Genomic DNA, 25,025 nt, shown 5'->3' on the forward strand with positions numbered 1-25,025 from the left:
CTCTTTCTCCTTGCAGCTGTTGAGTGAGGGAGGGTTAATAGGGCACTATGCAGAGCAGGTATTGGGGGGAATGGGGGACTCCTGTAACTGCCACTACTTGAAGCAAGCTCCTCTCTCTTGCTTACTTTGTGTGGTACATTGTCCTTGCAACACCAGCTGGAGGAGTCAAGGTTTCCATTGGATGCTGGTGTCTTGAGATGGAGTACCTGTAATAGTTAAGTGCATAGCAGCATTAGACATCTGCTACAACAAATTTATTATTTTCCTTGAGTGTTTGTGAACAGTGTTCCCTTCTTTTGGAAAGCTCACTTTCTGTGGGGTTCCCCACACCAAAATCCCTCTCTCCCATAGTGTATTCTAAGTGTGTGTGTGTGACAAAAGGTCAGAGAGAGATAGCTCCATGCTATGCTCCCTATTGCCTGAACTATGCTGTCTGTGAGGGATTATATAATGCTTAGGAGAATTGTGATTGGCTGCAGACTTAATTGATTTCCAAACTGCGGAGTGCGGTAGAAGCTGGGAATGGGGGCAATTGTATTTCTGCTTGCATTGGCCTCTATAGGATGTTTAAGAGTTCTGGGGTTGTTGATGACATGAATGTTGCACCAGCATTAGATATGCCAGTATCCTCCTGAGCCATTTAGAAACAGGTTTTAAGATTGCACTGTAAAAACAAAGAACACCAACTACAGTATCCTGTAACACTAAGTTTGCTATAGAAATTTGCATTTGATATACTGCGAGTGTTTTATCTGCTAGTGTGTGCCTTAAGTTTCAGACTCATCAGATCTGCTTCTGTCACATTAGTAATCACTCCATAAAGTGACAGCCACTTGCTTCTATTACCCTATATTTGTTATCAGTTTTTTAGATTATTCAGTTGCTCAGTTCTGTGTTCTTTTTTTTTTTAGTATAAACAATTTTATTGGTAACATATGGTAGCAAATCTATATCAATATCTTACAACTTAAAAAGAAAAATGTATCTACCCCATATCTTACTTTCCCCCCACCCCTCCCCCCGTTATTTGACCCCCGCCAGTGTTATTTACTTAAAAAAACGAATATTAAAGGTACCCTTAACTATTAAGAAAACCAAAAGTTATATTCTTCTTTTAAAACTTAATCATTATCAAAAATTGTCCAATGTCCTTTTATTTTCCACTCTCTTTCTACATATCTTCTGAACATCTTCCACTCCATCTTAAAAACTTCCAAATCATAGTCTCTTAATATTCTTGTTAATTTGTCCATTTCACTCCATGTCATAACTTTTATAATCCAATCCCATTTTTTCTGGTATTTTTTCTTGCTTCCACAACTGCGCATACAATGTCCTAGCGGCTGAGAGCAAGTATCAGATTAAAGTTCTATCTTCTTTTGGAAATGTTTCCATTTGTAGCCCCAACAGAAAAGTCTCTGCAACTTTGCTAAACTCATATCCCAAGATCTTAGAAATCTCTTGCTGAATCATCTGCCAAAACATTTTAGCTCTTTCACAAGTCCACCACATATGGTAGAAAGAACCTTCATGCTTTTTACATTTCTAACACCTGTCTGGCATCTTGTTATTCATCTTTGCCAATTTTTTAGGAGTTATATACCATCTATACATCATCTTAAAACAATTTTCTTTAATACTTTGACATGTTGCGAGTTTCATAGAGTTCTTCCACAGATATTCCCAAGATTCCATCTTTATTTACATTAATTGCCCATTTAATCATTTGAGATTTCACTACTTCATCTTCTGTAGACCATTGTAAAAGTAATTTGTATACTTTTGAAATTAGTTTATCATTGTTTCCAAGCAGAACTTTTTCCATTTCTGTTTGCTCTTTCCTTATTCCTTCAGTTTTAATGTCATTCTCTACCAATCATATTTGTGACTCAATTCTTCAGCAGTTTTCAGTTCTATTTTTCCACTTTGTATTTTTAACAACTGATTATATGATAGCCACTTTTCTTCACCTATCTCAGCCATTATCTTTATTACTTCAGCTGGCACTATCCATAAAGGTCTTCTCTCATCTCCATATTTCTTGTATTTTGTCCATGTATTTTAATAAATTGCTTCTTATATAATGGTGAGAGAAAACACCATCCATCCTCTTTTTTCCATAATACAAATATGCGTGCCAGCCTTTTTTCCATAATACAAATATGTGTGCCAAATTTATTTCCGTGACCTTCCAACACTAGAAGTTTTTTGTTTAACAGCATTATCCATTCTTTCATCCACAGTAAGCAAACTGCTTCATGATATAATTTTAAATCTGGTAACTGAAATCCGCCTCTCTCTTTTGCATCTGACAGAATTTTCATAAGGACATAAGAGAAGCCATGTTGGATCAGGCCAACGGCCCATCCAGTCCAACACTTTGTGTCACACAGTGGCAAAAAAAATTATATACACACACACACTGTGGCTAATAGCCACTGATGGACCTGTGCTCCATATTTTTATCTAAACCCCTCTTGAAGGTGGCTATACTTGTGGCTGCCACCACCTCCTGTGGCAGTGAATTCCACATGTTAATCACCCTTTGGGTGAAGAAGTACTTCCTTTTATCCATTTTAACCTGTCTGCTCAGCAATTTCATCGAATGCCCACGAGTTCTTGTATTGTGAGAAAGGGAGAAAAGTACTTCTTTCTCTACTTTCTCCATCCCATGCATTATCTTGTAAACCTCTATCATGTCACCCCGCAGTCGACGTTTCTCCAAGCTAAAGAGCCCCAAGCGTTTCAACCTTTCTTCATAGGGAAAGTGCTCCAGCCCTTTAATCATTCTAGTTGCCCTTTTCTGAACTTTCTCCAATGCTATAATATCCTTTTTGAGGTGCGGCGACCAGAACTGCACACAGTACTCCAAATGAGACCGCACCATCGATTTATACAGGGGCATTATGATACTGGCTGATTTGTTTTCAATTCCCTTCCTAATAATTCCCAGCATGGCGTTGGCCTTTTTTATTGCAAACGCACACTGTCTTGACATTTTCAGTGAGTTATCTACCACGACTCCAAGATCTCTCTCTTGGTCAGTCTCTGCCAGTTCACACCCCATCAACTTGTATTTGTAGCTGGGATTCTTGGCCCCAATGTGCATTACTTTGCACTTGGCCACGTTGAACCGCATCTGCCATGTTGACGCCCACTCACCCAGCCTCAACAGATCCCTTTGGAGTTCCTCACAATCCTCTCTGGTTCTCACCACCCTGAACAATTTAGTGTCATCCGCAAACTTGGCCACTTCACTGCTCACTCCCAACTCTAAATCATTTATGAACAAGTTAAAGAGCATGGGACCCAGTACCGAGCCCTGTGGCACCCCACTGCTTACCGTCCTCCACTGCAAAGACTGCCCATTTATACTCACTCTCTGCTTACTATTACTCAGCCAGTTTTTGATCCACAAGAGGACCTGTCCTTTTACTCCATGACTCTCAATTCATTTTAATCCTTTCATTTTAATCCTATTCTTCTTCCCAGCCCACACAAATTCTGAAATTTTCCTACGCCATTTATCAAATTGTTTGGCATCCTTCACAATAGGAATAGTTTGGAACAAATACATTATCCTTGGTAGAATATTCATTTTAATTGCAGCTATTCTGCCCCGCAATGACAGATTAAGCTTATTCCAGTTTAGCATATCTTCATCCATTTTATGCCATAACTTCTCATAATTATTTTTAAACAGATCAATATTTTTCATTGTTATCTCCACCCCTAGATACTTTACCTTAGAGGTAACTTCACAACCCGTTAGTCTCTGTAATTCTTGTTTTCTATTCATCTGCATATTTTTACACAGAATTTTAGATTTTTCTCTATTTATAGAGAGTCCCACCAACTCCCCATATTCTTGTATTTTAATTAACAGCAAAGGTGTAACTTGTATGGGGTTTTCATTTATAAACATTCTATCATCAGCAAACGCTCTGTATTTGTAAGTACATCCTTTTATTTGTAGACCTTGTATATATTTTTCTTCTTGAATCTGCATCAATAAAATTTCAAGAGTCATTATAAACAACAGTGGTGAAAGCGGACAACCTTGTCTAGTACCTTTGCTAATTTTCATTTCTTCTGTCAGATCTGCATTAACACACAACCTTGCCCTTTGTTCGGAGTATATTGCTTTTATCATTCTTATAAATGTTTCTCCCAACTCCATTTTTTCAATTACCGCGAACATAAAGTTCCAGCTTAAATTGTCAAATGCTTTCTCTGCATCTGCAAAGAATAATGCAACTTCCTTCTCTGGATGTCTTTCATAATATTCTACAATATTTACAACAGTCCTAATATTGTCTCTTATTTGTCTTTTGGGAAGAAACCCTGCTTGAGCTTCCTTTATAAAATTTATCAAATGTTGTTTAAACCGTTATGCCAAGATTCTTGTAAATATTTTATAGTCATTATTTAATAACGAAATTGGTCTGTCATTTTTTACATTCGTGGCATCTCTATCTTCTTTAGGTATCAACGAAATAACAGCTTCTTTCCATGTATTTGGTACTTTCCCTTTTAATCTTATTATATTAATCAACTTCTGCAATTTTGGTATTAATTCGTCCTTAAAAGTTTTAAAATATTTAGCTGTATATCCATCTGGCCCAGGAACTTTTCCATTTTTAATTGCGTTGATTGCTGCTTCAATTTCTATCTTTTCAACTGGATCATTCAAAACTTTTCTCATACTTTCAGTTAGGGGTTCTATTTTTAACTTTTGTAAATATTCATCCATCTTCTCTTTCTTTATTTTAACACCTTTAAACAGTTTGGCATAGTACTTGAAAAATTCTCTTTCTATTCCCTCTTGAGTAACCTCTTCCATCTACCACAATTCTGTTAATAATTCTATTTTCTCTCTTTTTCTTCAATTGCCAAGCCAAATACTTTCTCGGTTTATTTGCTCCCTCAAAGGATTTCTGCTGAAGTCTTTTCAAACTCCATTCCACTTCTTTATTCAACAAATGTCTCAATTGAGTTTGTAGTATTGTAATTTCCCTTAAAATTTTCTTTTCCCCTGGTCTTTTCCTCAACTCCCCTTCCTTTTTCTTTATTTTATTTTGAATGTCCAACAACTGTTTTTCTTTTCTTCTCTTGTCTTTATTATTCAAAGTAATCAACACTCCTTTCATTACTGCTTTATAAGCATCCCAGACCATCTGAAAATCAATATCTTCTTTATCATTCACTTGGAAAAAGGCTTAAGTTTCTTTTTCTAGATATGTCACTGTTTCTTTATTCTGTAGCAAATCTTCATTCAGTCTCCATCTTCTCAATTTTTTGGACAATTTTGTAATCTACATTATTGAGTTATGGTCAGCCCCTATTTTAGGTAAAATCTCTATCTCCTTTGTTATAAGACTTACGTCTTTAGTTCCCCACAGCATGTCAATTCTAGAAAAAGTTTTGTGTCTTGCTGAAAAAAAAGTATAGTCCCGCACTTCAGGATTAAATTTCCTCCCTATATCTTCTAAATTTTCTTGTTTAGCCAATTCAAAGAAAGACTTTGGCAATTTCCCTTCTTTCCCATCATTTTTTTTCCTCCAGATCTATCCAATGAGTTCTTAACTGTTCCATTGAAGTCTCCCATTAACAATACTTGATCATAGGTCAGTTCATCAAATTGTTGTGTAATGTCTTTGAAAAAAGCATCCTTTGCACCATTAGGCGCATACAATCCCAATAACAACGTTTTTTTCCCATTTAATATTGTCTCCACTGCTACAAATCTCCCGTCCTTATCTTTAAACACTAATTTTGGCTCCAATTCTTGTTTGATATATAGAACCACTCCTCTTTTCTTCTGTTCAGCTAGTGAAAAAAAATCTACTCCCAATTGTTTATTCCATAAAAATTTATAATCCTTTTGTTTAATATGTATTTCTTGCAAACATATTATACTACAGTTTTGTTTCTTAATCCAATGAAATGTTGCCCTTCTTTTTTGTGGTGAATTTAGTCCATTAACATTCCAAGACAATAATTTGTAATCCATCATGGTGCAAATTCTTTATTTTCTTCAAAAAATCTATGCAACTCCTGAGCATTTGTAAGTGTGACTCTTTTCCCCTGGAGTTCAAAGCTCAAACCTTCAGGTATAATCCATCTGAACCTCGTGCCATTGTCCCTCAATTTTTCTGTCAGCTTTTTATATGTTCTCCTATCGTTTATCACTTGCCTTGGCAATTCCTTCATGATTCTCACTTTACTGCCTCCCACTATCAGTGCCTTTTCAAAATTTTAATTCATGATCCTTCCCACCATTTCCTTTGTCATATATCTTATAACAACATCTCTTGGTAGATTATTTTTCTTGGCAAAAAGTGAATTCACTCTGTACATATAGTCATACATATTTTTAGTCTCTTCAGGATCTTCATCTAAAAATTCTGCAATTATTTTTATTATATATCCTTTCAAGTCACCATCCTCCACTTAAGGTACTCCTCTCAGATGTATCTGAGTTTCCATCAATTTGCAGTCATGGATTGTCACTTTTTCTTGAATTTTCAACAAGGTGGAATCATATACTTTCATTTTTCCTTCTACTTCCTGCACTTTCTTAGATGTTTCCCCAGTTTCCTTTCTGAGATCTTCCATATCCTTTTTAATCTCTGCAATAATTTCTTTTTTCGATTCATCTGCCATCTTCCTCACCCCTCGCATAATTCTGGCTTCTATCGTGTCCAATAGTTCCTGCATCTTCTCCAATGAAAGAGCCCTTGTTCGGGGCTGCTTGGCTTCAAACATTTAAAAACACCAAAAATTTTAACCTCACAGATTTCAGATTTAACTGTCAGGTTCAAAAGATTAGGGATTGCTTTTTATAATAAACTTAGTTTCACCTTCCTCAGAGCTTTCTAGACCAATATATAAATTTTTAAAACTTTTAAACCCTTCAAAAAACAACAAAATTTTAGATCTCACCGATTTTCATTTTGACTATCAGATTCAAAAGAGTAGGATTTGCCCTTTATGGCAAGCCCAATTTCGCCATCCTCTGAGCTCCCAAAGTCCAGATATTTATTTTTAAAGTTTTTAAATTTTCCAAAATGGCAACCGCAACTTTTTATTACTTCTTGCAATTTCTTTTCCCTTTTAAAAATTTCTGAGGACCACACAAATAATATGACCAATAGTTCTTATCTTCTTACCCTGTTTTCAGTTGATTCCAACAATTTCATCCACCAATCTTGGTACCCAGCTCTGCAAAACACCCTACAGACTATAAATTGGAGAAAGTCTCAGAACAACCAGCAAATTCCACAGAACAATCAGCACAGTCAACAACCATCTTCCTTATCTTGAAACCCCTTCCAACCTTCGCAGCAATTAACACAGAACAATGGTCACATTCAACAGCCAGTTTCCTTATCACTACCCTTCCAGGAAGCCCCACCAAACAATGGGCACATCCACAAACTAATTGCCCTTTCATCACACCCCCTCCAGCCTACAAATAGCAGCTCTCCAGCAGCCCTGGCCCCACTCAATGCACAGCAGCCAAGAAGATCTGAGCGCCTGCTCCGGCTGCAACGCCACTGAGGATGTTCTCTGCAGCTGAGAACGAAACGTCTGGAAGGAAAACTTTCTCCAGTAGAACACGGCACTTGATCCCGAAAGATTCTACAAACCCTAATGATGTTACCAGCCGTGAAAACCTGAAATCTTTGATAATAAATTCCTTCTCACTTTTTAGCAGTTTTTAACACTGTCCTTTATATTTATAAAATTCAAATTTCACCTCTTCCTTCCCTCTTCTTCAAAGCTCTCTATATTTTCTTTTCCCACCTTTTAACTTTGTCTGTTTAAGCTATAAATAGCTCTGAAATGAAAAAAATAATCTTCTGTACCTTTTCTTCCAATTATCCAAGTTTCCACTGGTCTTTCAAAGCTTTAGATGTTTAGCAATGTCCATGAAGGTTAGGATCCTGATGAGCTTATGTCAAATAAATGACTCTGGGCACTTCTGCAGACGATGACTATGCAACTTTTCCTGAGACCCCTCAAAGCCTCCATGAAGTCCCCTCCGGGGCTCCCTTTTAGCCAAGGTAAATCTCCTTAAAGTTTTCTGTGCATGTCTTGGACTCTTCTCTAACTGAGAAAAGTAGGCAGTAGGCATTAATTTGCCTTCCACTACCCCGAACAGAAGTTCCAGCCTCCTCCCGTTATGAGAGACAGCTCAGCTCAGCATTTTTCTCCCCCGGAAGTCTCAATTGCTCAGTTTTGTGTTCCACAAATTCTCTCCTGTAATCCTTTCAGTCACTGGGGTTTGTATACAATATAAGTGCACAAACACATTCAAGGTCTTTGACTGTGAACTATAGACTATGTTCTGCTTTAAGAGACACTTGAAACAGTTCTTGAAACAGTATCTAAGTAAAGAGTGTTTGTGCACTTATATTGCAACATATAGTTATTCAGTGTTTTTTCTGTTTTACTAATCCCCAGGTGGGGACAGGGAACCTCTTGGTTTGGAGACCCTCCCCCCACTTCAGGGTCATCAGAAAGCAAGGGGGGGAAGGGAAATTTCTGCAGGGCACTCCATTATTCCCTATGGAGACAGATTCCCATAGGGGATAAGGGAGAATTGATCTGTGGGTATCTGGGGCTCTGGGGGGGGCTGTTTTCTGAGGTAAAAGCACCAAATTTTCAGCATAGAATCTGATGCCTCTCCTCAAAACACCCTCCGAGTTTCAAAAGGATTTGACCAGAGGGTCCAATTCTATGAGCCCCCAAAGAAGGTGCCCCATTCTTCATTACTTTCAATGGAGGGAAGGCATTTAAAAGGCATTCAGTCCCTTTAAATGTGATGGCCAGAACTCCCTTTGAAGTTCAGTCATGCTTGTCACAACCTTGCTCCTGGCTCCACCCCCACAGTCCCCAGATACTTCCTGAATTGGACCTGGCAACCCTATGTAGAAACTCTGTGCCAGTATTTGGAGGCAGTTTTGGAGTGGATGTGGGTTAATGGATTTAAGATTAATCCTAACAAAATAGAAATGATACTGGGAGCAGAAAGTCTAATATTGGATTTAAGCATCGCTTATTCTGGATGGGCTCCCCTTGAAGAAATAGGTCCATAGTTTGGGAGTGTTCAAACCCAGAGGCTACTGCTTGGATGTAGGCCTACTGCCTTTTAACAGCTTCAGCTGCAGCCTTTCATAGACAGGAAAGATCTGGCCACTATGGTGCATGCCCTGGTTACATCGAGATTAAATTAGTGCAACACACTCTGTATGGAGCTGCCCTAGAAAAGTTTGTGGAAATTCAGTTGGTGCAGAATGTTGCAGCCAGGATGCTGGTGGGAATGGGGACCTTACCACTCCAGTCTTGGTCCTCTCAAACAGATCCTACCACTCCAGTCTTGTCCCATCTACACAACATCCCAATTTGTTTTGGGGCACAATTCAAGGTGCTAGTGTAGAACTTCGAAGTCCTAAATGAGGGGTGTCAAACATGCAGTTTGGGGGCTGAATCAGCCCCCTGGAGGGCTCTTATCAGGCCCCTGAGCAACTGGATATCATCTGCTTCCTTCTATCTTGCTTCCTTTTGCATAACAGCTTGCTTTGCAGGGCTTGCTCAATTGCACAAGAACTGCAGAGCAAAACCTCTATTTTCTCCTTTGGCTGAGGCTCATCCCTTGGAGTAGAAGGGGAGGATGGAGAGCTTGCTTTGCCAACCTCTCTCAATCGCACAGCAAAGCTACTGGGCCAAGCCTCTCTTCCTTCTATTGGCTGAGACTCTTCCCCCTCCTGGTCCCCTGGGGAATGAAGGAAAGAGCCAGAGCTTCCTTTGCCCAGTTCCCTGGATCCCATGGGAGAAATACAAAGAAAGCATCTTTAAAACCAAGAAGTGCTAACGTTTTAAGCATGCTTCAAGGGTTATATATATATATATAAATTGTATAAATTTATATATATATAAATTGTATTTGTGTCCTTTATAACATTTATATCTCTGCTACCCAGGGCTTTTTTTGAACAATGGGCCTAATATGCAAATAGGGGGTGTGGCCTAATATGCAAATGAGTTCCTGTGATGTGTATGCCTATTTAAGATTAGGTAGCAGCAGGGCTTTTTTGGTAGAAAAAGCCCTTCTACTACCTAATCTTAAATAGGCATACACATCGCCCAGCCTGACATGGCTTGGTCCAACCAGGTTTCATTTATGTCAGATCTGGTCCTCATAACAAATGAGTTCGACATCTCTGCCCTAAATACTTTAGAGACCAGCTGTCACAACTTAACTCTTAATGTATGTAATGCTGCCACCACCAGGAATTTAATTCCAAACACTATTTAAATATTCTCCACTGAATTGTGCCCAAGCTCTAAGGTTTCTTTGTTGGACTATGTGGCCCTGAGGATGAGACGCCAGCTTAATATAAAACAAAATAAAACTTTTTTTGTACAATAAGCATGCTGGTTTCAAGGTGTTTATAACTTAATTCTTCAGTGAGTAATAACTTCTGACTGAGGTGTCACTCTTTCACTTCACACACTCCTCACTCTCCACGCATACTTCTTAGCTCTGTTCACATTCTCTCAGTCACCAACCAATCACCTCACTCACTCATTCCCCCTCTTTCACCCCCCTTTCTCTACTGCAACTTACCAACACACATATATAAATTAATTACACCAGCATACCTGACTGCCTACTCTGTTAGGAAGTCATATATGACCACTCTAGATATCTTTGGAGGCCTTCCAATTCATGCCAGCAAAACTCCTTTTTCAATTTTCAATTGTCCCCTTCTGTTGTCATCTTCCACCAGCAGATGAAAACTTTTTTGTTTCATCTAGTGTTCCCTTATGATCCCTCCTCCCTGCTCGATGGTATGATGATTTTATGAATGTGTATTTTCTTGTATATGTATTTTAGCTTGGTTTTAAGTGGGTTTTTGTGTGTGTATGTGTTGTGCCATCAAGTCACAGCTGACTTAGGATGATCCCGTAAAAGGGCTCTCAAGGCAAGCCAGAAGCCAAGGCATTGCCTTCCTCTGCAGAGTCCTTCTTAGAGATCTCCTTTCCAAGTACTGACCCTGCTTAGTTTGCGAGATCTGATGAGTTCTGGTTATACCATGCCACCTTCTCTCCCATTTTGTTTTAACAATGTGGTTTTGTTTGGTTTCAATCGGGGCCTTTTTTGTAGAAATAGCCCAGCACGAACTCATTTACATATTAGACCACATTTACATATTAGGCCACTCCCCATACAACCCACATCAGGGGGTGTGGCCTAATATGTAAATGAGTAAAATATGTAAAAAGCCCTGCTTTTTAGCATCAGGGGTTCCTGCTTTTAAAAAGCCCTGGTTTTAAGATGTTTTTAAGATGTTAGTCGTTCTGGTGCCCTGATGAAGGCATAAAGGCAAAGTATAAAATTTGTTTACTAAACACAAACAAATAAATGTCTCACAGGCAGACTGTTCCAGTGCAGGTGTAAATTATAGGGATGCGCAAAAAGAAAAAAATTCAGAATTATTCGGATTTGGAAATATATGGGGGCAAAATATTCAGATTACAGTATATTTCTGATTACCAGTATTTGGAAATAGCTGAATATACGGGAGATGTACATCTATTCCCAAATATACAGCCCCATTATACCCTATGGGCCATTGAACTCAATGGCAACAGGGTATATTGGAAGCAGCCTGGAGGTGATGGTATTTGAGGGAGAGCCCCCAAATGTGTAGGGAACCTGCAGGGGACTTTCCCCTACAAACCCCCCAAGTCCCAAAAATTTTGGGCCAGGGGGTCCCATTCCAGGGGCACCCAAAGAGGGTGCCCTATCCCACCATTATACCCTATGGGCCATTGAACTCAATGGCAACATAGGGTATACTCAAAGGCTGCTGGAGGACAGGGGGGTTGAGGGAGAGCCCCCAAAGTTGCAGGAAACCTGCAGGGGACTTGCCCCTACAAAAACCCCAAGTTCCAAAAAGGTTGGGTCAGAGGGTCCCTGTCTGTGGGCTCCCCAAAAGGTCCATTGCCACCAATGCTGGGGAGAGCCCAATAAACCAATTCCTCCATTATAATTGCTGTGGGGAAAGTAGCTCTGGCCAGAAGGGGGTTTGAGGGAGAGCCCCCAAAACTGCAGGGCAGCTTCAGGGGACTCCCCCACATGCAACCCCCATGGCCCAAAAAGACTGCACCTATCTGTGGACACCCCAAAAGGAACACTGTTTTTAATGGTGAGAAAAAACCACTTAGCCACTTCCTCCACTGTAATTACCGTGGGAAAAGTGGCTATGGGGAGCAGGGGGTTTTGCGGAGAGCCCCTCAAACTGATGTGCAACTTTAGGGGACTGTCCCACACAAAACCCAGAAGGCAAAAAAAAAAAAAAAATTGGACCAGGGTGTCCAATTCCAGGAGCACCCAAAGCCAAACCTAACTTCACATAAGAGAATCTCTATAGGGCCCAAACGCACTATATCCCTCTATCTACTCTATGCACCCTGCTGACCTGGCACCAATAAACCCAGTTGCCTGCCAACCTCACTGCCACAGAAAACACAATTTGCTAAAGGTCTGCTCTGCACTGACCTGACTGCAGCAAACCCAGATGCCAGCTCTCCAGCCCTGCCCCAAACAACACTGGGAGAATTGGCCACGCACAACAACCATGCTGCTTCTGGTTTTCTCACACAGAAGCCAACTTGCCTGCCACAGAACACACCATTTAAGGATGCCAGCTCTCCAGCCCTGCCCCAAACAACACTGGGAGAGTTGTCCAAGCACAACAACTAAGTTATGTGCAAAGCAAGATGCATTTCAACTTACCTTGAGCGATGGACCGTCGGCTGGTCTAGCTCTTTGGTGTTACCCAGGGTGCACCATGAGGAGGTGAGCCAGAATCACACCCCAAATGAGGAGGATCACTGGGAGGGCCTCAGATTGTGAGAGGGAGGGCACCATTCCTTCTCTCTCAGCTCAGCAGCAACACACCAGTTATCACTGTCCCAGTTAGAGGGACCTCAGCCTATGTATGGCTGCTGCCTGCCTGTCATCATCATTGGCAACTCCCTCTTCTTTCCTGCTGCCCCTGACAAAAAATAGGTTATCCTGGCTGGGCCTGTGGGTGCTGTCGGTTTCAGTGGGGGCTGCAATGGCCCTTTCATTATTATGAGGCATGTATGGATGTGGACTGGGGAAATTTGGATTTCTTTGAAGATTTTAAATCAGCATTCATTTTTGTTTGGGGATGAGATAGGGGGGCTGCCAATCATTTTGGGGGTGAGTTGTTGGGCTGTCTTTAGACTAGGAGTTTAGTTTAGTGGGAGAGTGTTTTACAACCACCTTCCAAGCACAGATCAAGAGAGGATGCAGGCACAGGTAGGTGCTCTCAAAATCACTCTCAAAGTCAGTGTTAGGGGAGCTGAACAGAGGCAAGTTGACCTTCAAAAAGACCAACTGCTCAACTGTCCAGGGTTGCAGGCAAGTGCGATGTGGGCAGACAATGTCGTCCATGTGAGAAAAGATGTACTCGCTCTTCACGCTCATTGGTGGGCATGAGAGGAACGCCTGGGCCACGGTGGAGAAGGCTGGCCAGACTGCCTCCTTTGCGGCCCAGTAGTTCAAAGGACACGTTTCCTGTGATTCATAGGGCTCCAAAAGATAGTCCCTCACCATCGCAGTTCCCGTCTCCACTCTCAGGGGCCTACTGCTCCCAGAGGGGCCAATGAGCCGCCCAATGAGTGTCATCTCGGCACTCTTCTTGGCATGAGTCTGGTGGAAAACACTGCCTAGCTGGGGATGTTGGGAATGAACAGCAGTGGAAGTGGCAGATGAGCTGCTTTCATGCCCCCCTCCTCAGCTGCCGACACTGTGCCCGCCTTGACTTTGCAATGCTCGACCTTCCGGGAGAGCTCGTTTCGCCAGCAATCGAGCTCATTGGCCCACTCGGTGATCTTGCCCTTAATGCACGGGTCTTACATGGTCACCATCATGTAGGCCTTATCCTGTGTTAGAGCCTGAAAGCAGGTCTCAAGCCCTTCCTGCAGCCTAACAACCAGGGCACGCACCACTGGAAGAACATCTGCATGGCCTTGAGCTGGCAGTAGAAACTAGGCCAGGTCATCATGGACCATGTGAAACATGGGGACGACCAGTGCGATGCTCACCGTATCAGACGAGAACATTTCTGTGTATGTCTTGAAGGGCCCAAGAACCTCCACAGTCTGAGAAATGACCACCCAATCCTCTTGGGCGAGACAATTCTCTTCATGAAAGATCCTTGTCTCAGAGACAAAGGCATCCGGGGCTGCTCTCTGCTCCAACATGCGCTCCAGCATGGCACAGGTGGACTTCCAGCGTGTCCTGACATCACCAATCAGGAGGTGCCCTGGCACGCCCATCAGTGTCTGTTTCTCACGCAGCAGATAAGAGTTCTTATAGCTGTGTGAGAAATGACCCATGATGTGCTGACACTTCTGGAGCAGAAGTCGGTACTCATGGGTCGCGGCAAGATACTGATGATCATTGTTGTTTGTCTGGCCCAGTGCATCTTTAACCATGAGGTGGAGAAGGTGGGCCACCCAAGGAAGGATTTTAGACCCTGACACTGGACAACAGCCTTGATGTTGGAACCACCATCTGTCACCACAAAGCCCATGGTGACATCCCTGCCTATCCAGCCCTCTTACTGCCATGAGAGGATGGCTCTGAGATTGTCCGCCATGTGTGGCGTGTCAACTGCTTCGGCATGCAGCAAGGCCCAGTGATAGTCAGCCCGGCGATCCTGGCCCTGCCTACTGCTAGTGCTACCCCCACTCTGCAGCTCATTGGGTTGCCACCAATGTGCAGTCAGGGAGAGATACCCTTAAAATTCATGTGGGGAGCTCCATAGATCAGAGGTGAAATGAACAGCCCCCCTGGCAGCACGGGACAAATGCTCCTTGACCACAGATCTGGTCATCCTGAAAACAGATGGCACAATGGTCCTGCTAATGGTGGTTCGAGCAGGAACTTTGTATCAGGGTGCCAGGTACTCAATCAACCCTAGCACCCCAGGATCCTCAGTCATAGAAAATGGAAGCCCATGGGCAACCATCCTGGCAAGGTTCCAGGCAATCCTCCTCCTGCCGTGCTTAATCCCCCCTCTTGGCACGACAGTGCCACCCCCACCAAACATCTCAGGCAGAGATGCCTGGCATCTCTGCCCTGTCGCAGAACTCTCCTGGAGAGCTCTGGAGGTAGTCGCAGTGGGACGGACCTCCTGGCTAGGTGGTGGTGGCCACTTGGGCACCCCAGCACCAGCCTGCTTCTCCCCCTTAAGAAGCACCACCTGGTGGTGCTTCTGCAGGTGGTTCTTCCCCCCCCCCCGAGTCAGGTGGGCAGGGTCCCACCCACAACTGATCCAGGCCCTGCACAGCTGGCACTGCGCATAGCATGGATCCTCCGTAAGCCGGAAATGCTTCCAGTCTTCAGAGCTGTATGGATGCCCAAGCTGATTAGCTACTTCGGTATCCACAGGAGGCCACCTCCTGTGAGGTGCTCAGGGCAGACACATTGTGTCTTGGGGTGGCAGGAGGAGCTGCCCACCAGGGAGAAGAGGGCAGAGATGGAGGCATCTCATGTGTCTCCATCTCTTCCCCCTCCACCCCATTTGGCCTCACCTCCTGGCCATCCCCTAAAGCAGGGGTGGGAACCGTTTTTCTGCCAAGGGCCATATGGATATTTATAACATCATTCATGGGCCATAAAAATTATCAACTTAAAGAAAATTAGTCCACTGAGGGAAAATGATTCAGACCAGCAAAATTACTGCAAATAATTGTTTTTCTATTTATAGTCATAATAATAATAATAATAAATTTATTTTTGTATCCCGACCTCCCCTGCCAAAGGCAGGCTCAGGGCAGCTCACAGGACGTGGTATAACCATGATTTCAATAAAATACAATCATTACAATAAAACAGATTAAAATACAGTTGGATTACATTTATAAATTAAGTTAAAAATTAGATAAAACAGTTAGCCATTATGAGTTATTAATTAAGGTGCTACAATTCAGAAACATGTATAGGATGGCTAGAAGTCAATTTAGCCGGGTTCCATCTTAAAAGCGAGCTGAAAGAGGGTGGTTTTGCAAGCCCTGCGAAACTGATTCAGGTCCCGCAGGGCTCGCACCTCCTCTGGGAGTTGATTCCACCATTGGGGGGCCATTGTTGAGAAGGCTTGCTACCTCGTTGTTTTCAATCTAGCCTCCCTTGGTCCAGGGATTTTTAAAAGATTTTGGGAATGGATCTCAGTGCTCTCTGGGGAACATATGGGGAGAGGCAGTCCCTAAGGTAGGCAGGTCCTCGGCCATATAGGGCTTTAAAGGTAATAACCAGCACCTTATAACAAACTCGATACACAACTGGCAGCCAGTGCAGCTCCCGCAGCCTAGGCTGCACATGTTTCCACCGAGGTAGTCCCACTAACAGCCTGGCCGCCGCGTTCTGCACTAACTGCAGTTTTCGCGTTCGGTTTATACAGGGGCATTATGATACTGGCTGATTTGTTTTCAATTCCCTTCCTAATAATTCCTAGCATGGCGTTGGCCTTTTTTATTGCAAACGCACACTGTCTTGACATTTTCAGTGAGTTATCTACCACGACCCCAAGATCTCTCTCTTGAGGGCTTCCCAAGTCTCCTTCGAACGTGCACCAGCTGGTTGTCAGACACACTCAAGATGATTGTGACAAGAGCCTTCTGGTCCTGGACGGTCTCTGCCGGTGTGGGATCCTCGGGAGGAGCAGACACACAGTCCCACATCCCCTCTCGCTTCAGGAAATGCTCAAGCCTCAACGACCACACATTGTAGTTGGTGGTAGTTAGTTTATCCACCAGGACAGTAGCTGCTGCTGTAGCCATCCTGCTCAGCCTCTGACATTCAGCCACTGCTGGTCCTCTTCTCCAAGACAGCTTCTGGAGCACCTCAGCATCCTTCTTCACCACCTCTCACAAAGCTTACAGGTGCAGTGGAAGCGTGCTGGGCCCATAACCCTGTTGATGTCCCAGTGCTTAATGAGGGTGGTCTTTAGTGATGCAAAGAATGAAGGCTTGCACACAGCAGTGGTAAAACTACTATATACAATTTATTTACACCTCCACTCTCCAAACCGACAGAATGCTCCGCTGCAACACCACCATACATAACCCACACATAGTAAAGTGTCTCTGTACATGTATACAATTCATCCACCCAGGTGACCAATCAGCTTGCTGCTGAGTCATGCTGACATTGTCCAGGCTGATGCAATCTGGCAAGCAGCCACCTCCTGTCACTTAGATGATCTACCTGGCAGATCAGTTACTTTCACTTTCCCAGCATGTGCTTATAAACTGTCATTGTCTTCCACAATATTAACACAGAAGCCCCTAACTCTAACCCCAAATAAACCACCCACCCAAATCTGGATAAGTAAAGGGACTATCTTAAAAAGTCCTTTTACTTTTATGCTAACTAAAATAAAAACAAGAACCCCAAGACTTAACTTTAGATGTCTTCCAGTCCACTCCAGGCAGACCAGGCAAGAAGGCTGACAAAAGCATCAGCTGAAGCCAAGGGCCAGCACAGCACAGCCTCTCTCTCCCTCAGTCACAGCAGTCCAGCAGCAGCAATGGAGTCCAGCCAGGCAGACTCCTTAAAAAGGTTCTCTGGCCCTACACAGAGCAGTTTCAAAAAATACCACTGCTCTGTGATTGGCCAGAGAACAGTGTTTACTTGGATACCCAGGTAAACAAAAGAACAACAATGTTGCTGATGGCTGGGATTAACCCAGCCATCAGCAATACAACAGCCCACCAAAGATGCATGCATTTGCAAATGCATGCTTTGGATTGGCTGCTGGGACTCCTCTCCCCCTCTCTCCCTGATCCCAGGGAGGCTATGGGAGAGGCGAGAAAAGGGTTCTAAAGGCAGGAAAGGAGGCAAGCAGCTTCCCTGAGGCTGTGAAACCTCCTTTCCCACCTTTTTCATTGCATTCAGAATACTTCTGAATACTGATTTGGCGGTATTCGGCAGAGCCATATATGGCTCCCGTATAATACTATGGGATTGGGATCAGAAGTATTCGGTGCCAAATACTTCCAAATCAGTGGGTATAAAGGGATTTATTCTGTTCGGCTGAACCGAATGCACATCCCTAGTGTGAAGCAGCATCTGAGTGAGTTTACCCTCTTTTTCTGAGAGCCTGAAGCAGTGTGTGCAAGTGGTGGTCGGTGGGCAAAGTAATGTCTTTGCATTACTTCACTGCACTCAGTTTCTGGTCAGGAGTGAATACTGTATTTTTCTCACCATAAGACGCACTTCCCCCACCAAAAAAAAAGTGGGGGGAAAAGTGTGTGCGTCTTATGGAGCAAAGGTATCGGTACCTACCTTCTTGGGGGGGGTGATCCGCTGCCTCCGCCTCTGATCCCGGCGCTTCCCCCGCGCCTGCCTGGCTCCAGCTCTGACACAGCAAGCGCCGGGATCGCTCCCTCTGCCCTCCTATCCTGGCGCTTGCTGTAAGCATCAGAGCTGAAGCCAGGCAGGCAGGCGCGAGGGAAGCACCCGCCCCCTCCGCAAACCCAGTGCTTTGCGAGCGCCAGCTGTGGAGAGGGCAGTGTGCTTCCTCTGAGCCTGCCTGCCTGGCTTCAGCTCTGATGCATACAGCAAGTGCCGGGATCGCTCCCTCTGCCCTCTGATCCTGGCACTTGCTGTAAGCGTCAGAGCTGAAGCCAGGCAGGCACAGAGGAAGCACCCGCCCCCTCCGCAAACCCAGCGCTTTGCAAGCGCCGGCTGTGGAGAGGGCAGCGTGTTTCCTCCGTGCCTTTCTGCCTGGCTTCAGCTCTGTCGCTTACAGCAAGCGCCGGGATCGGAGGGCAGAAGGAGCGATCCTGGCGCTTGCTGTAAGCGTCAGAGCTGGAGCCAGGCAGGCAGGCATGGAGGAAGTGCCGGGATCGGAGGCAGCAGATCGCCCCCCAGGAGGAAGGTGCGTCCTATCGTCTGGAGCGCCTTATGGTGCGAAAATACGGTATGTTGCAAGATGGAGTAAGATGCAGACCTGGGCATCGTTTAGAAACAGACCCCCACTTTCTTTACATGTGAATGAGAAGAATTGCCTGTCTTCTCCTACCACCAGGAATAATAGCAGCTGGGGTGTATATAATTTGTATCAGGGAAAGGTGCAGCTTCCAAGTGCTGTTAGATGACAGGATAGCCCTTGAGACATCCCAGTACTTGAATCAACAGGTTCTCACTCACTTCAAGTCATTTGTCATCATTGGCCTTTGAAATTTCCTCAGGTCTGGTGTGCATTTGGAGATGTTTCTACATCTGGGAGACCAAAACCTTAACTTCTGCCTCTGTCCTCCTAGTCTGTCACTGAGGAGATAGACTGCCTGTTGCAAAGTAGAGGGAATAAAGACATGCACCTGCCTCTATTCTCATCCCTTCTGCCTTGCTTGGTACTGTAACTGAAGTAGTCCCCTCTGTTCTTGCAGGGCAAGCAAACTAACCTGCATTGCCTATTCCTTGTGCTTAATCTAGGCTTCCCAACCCTTCCGCCCTGGCGGGGGACCCCAGGATTCCCACCCTCTTCCCCCGCTCCCCCAAAAAATGGAAGCAGGGGGGGAGGGGGGAAACGGCACCGGGGAGCATGGCGAGCCGCCCGATCCTGGGGCGGGCGAGGCCGCCGCACCGCTGCCGCCCCCTCCCCGTCCACCGCAGTTGCTCCTCCGAGATGGGCCCAGACTGAGCCCATTTCGGAGGAGCAGCCAAGAGGCGGCAGCAGCACAGGGGAGGGCGAGGCAGGCCAGGAGCATGGCGAGCCGCGAATCCGGGCCCTTCTAGGACCCGGACTTGCGGCTTGCCATGCCCCCGGCCCACCTCCACCCCCCCTCCGCTTCACCCCAGAGGCGGAGCGGGCGAGGCTGCCGCGCCGCTGCCGCCTCTTCTCTGCTCACCGTGGCTGCTCCTTCGAGATGGGCTCAGGCTGAGCCCATCTCGGAGGAGCAGCCACGGCGAGTGGAGAAGAGGCGGCAGCTGCGGGGCGGCTCGCCACGCTCCCCGGTGCCGTTTCCCCCCATCCCCCTAGCTCCACCCCAGTGTCTCCTGGCTCCACCCCCAAAGTCCCCAGATATTTCTGGGGTTGGACTTGGCAACCCTAGCCTAATCCCTAACAAATTGTTGTCTCTGTGCTTTTGTTTGCCCCTTCTGCCCTGTCTGTCAGCGAGTGCATACATTATTTCAGGCGCTTGCCTATCCTGGAAAATGCACCGAATAGAGACATCAAAATAACAGTCAGCAATGAAGAGATTGCTCAGGCATCCGGATCAATTGGTTCTAGAGGAACAGAAAGTCCTCCCCAAACCACTAATATGACCTTGATACTTTTGAGAGCCTTTCCTTTTCAGCATGTATGCCAAAACAATCATGAGGAAGCTAGAGCAGGAAGAGTCAAACATTGGGGTAAAGACTGGTGGAAGGAATGCCAATGATCTTTGATATCCTGATGACACAAGCCTCCTCTTGGAAACTAAAGAAGGCCTGGTATATCTGATCAAAAAGACTAAGATCACAACCACAGAGAAAAATAGAGACATCAAAATAACAGTTAGAAATGAAGAGATTGAATGTGTGGAAGAATTCACTTTCTTAGGATCACTGATCAACCAAAACTGTGAATGCAGTCCAGAAATAAAACATCAAATCATGTTGGGTCACACAGCAATGAGGAGCATGAATCGTATATGGAAGAGCAAGGACATCAGCCTAGCAATCAAATGCAGATTAGTTTGTGCTATTGTGTTCCCCATAGCAACCTAGGGCTGCAAAATTGGACCATGAAAAAGCAAGACAGGAGGAAAATTGACTCATTTGTGCCATGGTGCTGGAGAAGGCTCCTTAGATAGCAAAGGTGACAAACAACCAAGTATTGGAACGAGTAAAACCAGACATGCAATTGAAAGGAAAAATCACAAAAATGCGACTGACTTATTTCAGCCAGGTCATGTGGAAGAACTCACCAGAAAAAACAGTTATGCTTCGATGAGTTAGTGGCAAAAGGAAATCAGGCCACCCAAAGGACATGCTGGCTAGACACCATAAAAGTTGACACCAGCCTGAACATAGAACAACTCAAAGAAAAGTACAAGATTGGAAAACATGGAGAGAGCTGGCCCATAGAATTGCCAAGAGTCGGACATGACTGAATGGTTAACAATAACAGTTACCTTGAACCACTTGAAATAGAAACACTGACCACAAAAACATGAATCAGATTTTTGACAGAGACCACAGTTGTGCAGATATCTCCCATTTATAAGTTTCCAGTTTTTATTCAGCCACTCACACCTGTTGCTCAGGAAAATGAAAACAAACAGGTGCCAAAATAAATTTCAAGAGATAAAGAGAACAAGAAACTGTGACAAAAAGTGCAAGACAAATATATGCTAATAAAGTATATTAAAAAGTAGTATAATATCTTTGTGTTGTTATTATCGATTTCAGATCTGAATAATGATATTCAAGTAACAAGGCAAATATCGATACCACAATCCAAATGTTATCTAATTAAAGTGTATACAAAACTAATCTAAGTGTGTACAAAAGACAGAGTCCAAAAAGTCTAGTTCTAAATTCAGCATGGTAGAAAAATACATAGGCTGATATAATGCTCAATGAGAGGTACTAAAGTCCAAAAAAGTCCAATTCTAAAGTCCAAATATACAAAATATGTCCAAAGTGTCCATTTTCAAATCCAGGTCCAGAACAAGGTGTCCAGGCTCACTCTATGTAATTTCAAGTTGTGAGACTCCTCCTCAGCTGGAACCAGTAATGGAGCAACTTCCAAAGCCGGGAGAAACTCGATCAAAGAGTATAGTCTGTATTTCAAAAGTAGTTCATGACATCCAAGGATAATTTTCCAAAGGACCAAACCAAAATGTCAGATGCACAGTTAGTTCACAAGGTCTTCTACAGTCAGTCTATAGAAGGTAAATTTGGATTGCAGAATTGATATTTTACCTTGTTACTTCTATTAAATATCATTCTGATTATTTAGATTTTAAACCAATAATAATCAATAATGATTTAAAATAAATAATAATAACACAAAGACATTATATTGATTTTATATGTCTTGCACTTTTTGGCACAGTTTCTTGTTCTCTTTGTCTCTTGGTTTTTGTTGACTATGACTCTTCCCATCCGTTGATTGTATTAAAATTCAGATCATAAAGTTTCTGATAGCCAGTGAATGCCAGAAATGATTTTATTCAGATGAGAAGCATTTTCAGTTTTTATTAATTATTTTTGAGTAAGATACTTATTAATCATAATACACATCTATTCCACACAATCTCATTCATTCTTCAGTCAGTCTTTCCTTCCCAAACGTCTTTTACAGTTTTTTATCCATTCCATTCTATACTTGACTCTGCAAGCTCCACCCCCAATTCCAAAGGGAGTCTCATTGACAGTTGCTATGGTCAGAATTCTTCTTCATTATCTCTAGAGCAGTTTCCTACTTTGGCCTGCCAGGAGCTATACAGGCACCTGTGTCCTGGAGGAAAAGTAGGTAAGGGTTACATTGTAGGATTCTTTCAACTCACTTGGAAAATGACTAGTGATCAAGCATGGTTATTGGTGCTTATCCTGAGGAACATCCTGAGCAAGATTACTGGCCAAGCACCTCCTCCAGGGTTTAGGTATACCTCTTATGAGGTAGTCATTCCAAAGAGACAGACCCCCAGGTTTGGACAACAGGAACCCCAGCATGTGACCTACTTGCTGAAGATTGAAGGGAAGAGCCACTTGGTGCACCTCATGCAGAAGAGAGCCTTTGTCCCCAAACACTTTCCTGTTTTCACTTACAGCAAGGAGGGGGATCTGCAGGTGGACTATCCATTCATCAGGGATGACTGTTTCTATGACGGTTTTGTACAGGGCATTCCTGTCTCTTTGGTTTCTATTAGCACTTGCTTAGGAGGTCTTAGAGGTGTTTTGCAAGTAGGGAATAAATCCTATGAAATTGAACCTGTCCCAGCATCTGCTACCTTTCAACATGTGGTGTATCGACTAGCAAAAGAGGAAGGGGCCATCCGTATGAGGTGTGGGCTGACAGAAGAAGAGGAACTTCGACAGGCAGCCATGATCCCAAAGACTGGGAATGTACCACTTGAAAGATCAGAAGACCAACCCTTGTGGACACACAAAGTGCATGCAAAGCTTGTCATTGTGGTAGAACATAAACGCTATATTCAGTTTGGCAGAAATGAAACTGCTGTTCTATTGAATATACTGAGAATCATCCAGTTTACAAATTCTTTGTATGTTCCATTTGACATTCAGATAGTTCTTGTTGGACTGGAAATATGGTCTCAAAGGAATCTCATAGATATTTCTGACACAATGAGTCCTCTGCTTATAAGTTTCAATGATTGGAGAAGAAATACACTTAATATGCGTCTACCACATGATGCAGGTCACTTATTTGTATATAAGCGTTTTAAAGGTATAATTGGATTAGCATATGTTGGAACAATATGCCAGAAACAGTTGGCCAGTGCTGTTGCCTCATATACTACTACCAGTTTGTTCAATTTTGTTATCACATTTGCTCATGAACAAGGGCATCTTCTTGGGATGTATCATGATTCAGAGTTCTGTAGATGTGAACAACCACAATGCATCATGGCTGCCTACTATGTATCCAGTGATAAGTTCAGCAACTGCAGTTATAAAGACTATTACAATTTAATGAAATCTGGTAAGGGATGGTGCTTGTTGCCAGATGGACACCCTAATAAAGTTAATAAAATCACATACTGTGGAAACAAAGAAGTGGAACATGGTGAGCAATGTGACTGTGGGTCAAAGTGGAACTGTGAACAGGATCCCTGTTGCCAGTTTGGTTGCAAGTTGCGTTCCGGTGTCACTTGTGCTATTGGAGAGTGCTGTTCCAAATGCCAATATCATCGGGCTGGAAGTGTTTGCAGGAAAAGTGCCAGTATTTGTGACCTTCCAGAATACTGCAATGGGTCTTCAGAATGGTGTCCTGAAGATGTTTATGTACAAGATGGTGCCCCCTGTCCAGATGGTGCGTACTGTTACCATGGGAGTTGCTCTACTCACAATAAGCAGTGCAAAATGATCTTTGGCTCAAGAGCAACAGTTGCTTCAGAGGTCTGCTTCAGAAAACTGAATGCTCGAGGTGACCGCTTTGGCAACTGTGGCATTAATGGTAGTAATTATATCAAATGCAATGCTGAAGATACCCTTTGTGGACGAATCCAATGTGAAAACATTAATAAATTACCTTATTTGGCAGAACACAACACCATAATCCAGACATATAATAGCAACAGTCTGTGCTGGGGCACAGATTACCATAGTGGAATAAAGATTCCTGACATTGGAGCTGTGAGTGATGGCACTCCTTGTGGCAAAGATATGATGTGTATTAATAGGAAATGCACCAATATGTCCCTCTTAAAATATGACTGTAATGTGACAAAGTGCCAAAATAGGGGAATATGTAACAGTCGCAAAAATTGCCACTGTGATTATGGGTGGGCCCCTCCATACTGTCTAGATAAAGGCCATGGTGGCAGCATTGACAGCGGGCCACCTCCAGCAAAGAGTGTCTTCTTTATTGTACTACTTTCAGTTCTCTTTACTGCTCTTGTTTTGGCTGGTGGTCTTGTTGTATATTACAGGCCAACCTGATGCAGTTGTCCAGAAGATATTTGCCAGGATCACAGCAATAAAATAAACACAGGAAGAGAGCTGTCAAGAAATAGTAGCCACTCACAGTATATAACTAAATATAAATTTCAACACCATGTGATACTATTATTCAAAAAGATGTTTGAATGTGCAAGATTTTGATTTATCTCAAGTGTTATAATGGAATTTATCTCATAGGCACATAATAGCATATAATCTCTAATATTATTTAAATTATCTGACCAGGTTCTCTGGTTGTGGTCTCTGTCTTCTAATTCACAGAACCATGGAATCA

General features: G+C 43.4%; 1 protein-coding gene across 1 annotated transcript; it reads left to right on the top strand.

Annotated features, from left to right (window-relative positions):
- The first annotated feature begins 22,621 nt into the window (after nt 1-22,621).
- LOC132589614 (disintegrin and metalloproteinase domain-containing protein 20-like) lies at nt 22,622-24,730 on the top strand. The gene has a single exon (XM_060262363.1). The coding sequence runs from the start codon at nt 22,622-22,624 to the stop codon at nt 24,728-24,730; it is 2,109 nt and encodes a 702-aa protein (XP_060118346.1).
- The last annotated feature ends 295 nt before the right edge of the window (nt 24,731-25,025 follow it).

This window comes from Heteronotia binoei, chromosome 21 (assembly GCF_032191835.1).
Source record: "Heteronotia binoei isolate CCM8104 ecotype False Entrance Well chromosome 21, APGP_CSIRO_Hbin_v1, whole genome shotgun sequence".
Taxonomy (NCBI): Eukaryota; Metazoa; Chordata; class Lepidosauria; order Squamata; family Gekkonidae; genus Heteronotia; species Heteronotia binoei.

Bases quoted from the DNA above. Each gene is read 5' to 3' on its own strand.
- LOC132589614 (XM_060262363.1), top strand. From the start codon at position 22,622: ATGACTAGTGATCAAGCATGGTTATTGGTGCTTATCCTGAGGAACATC.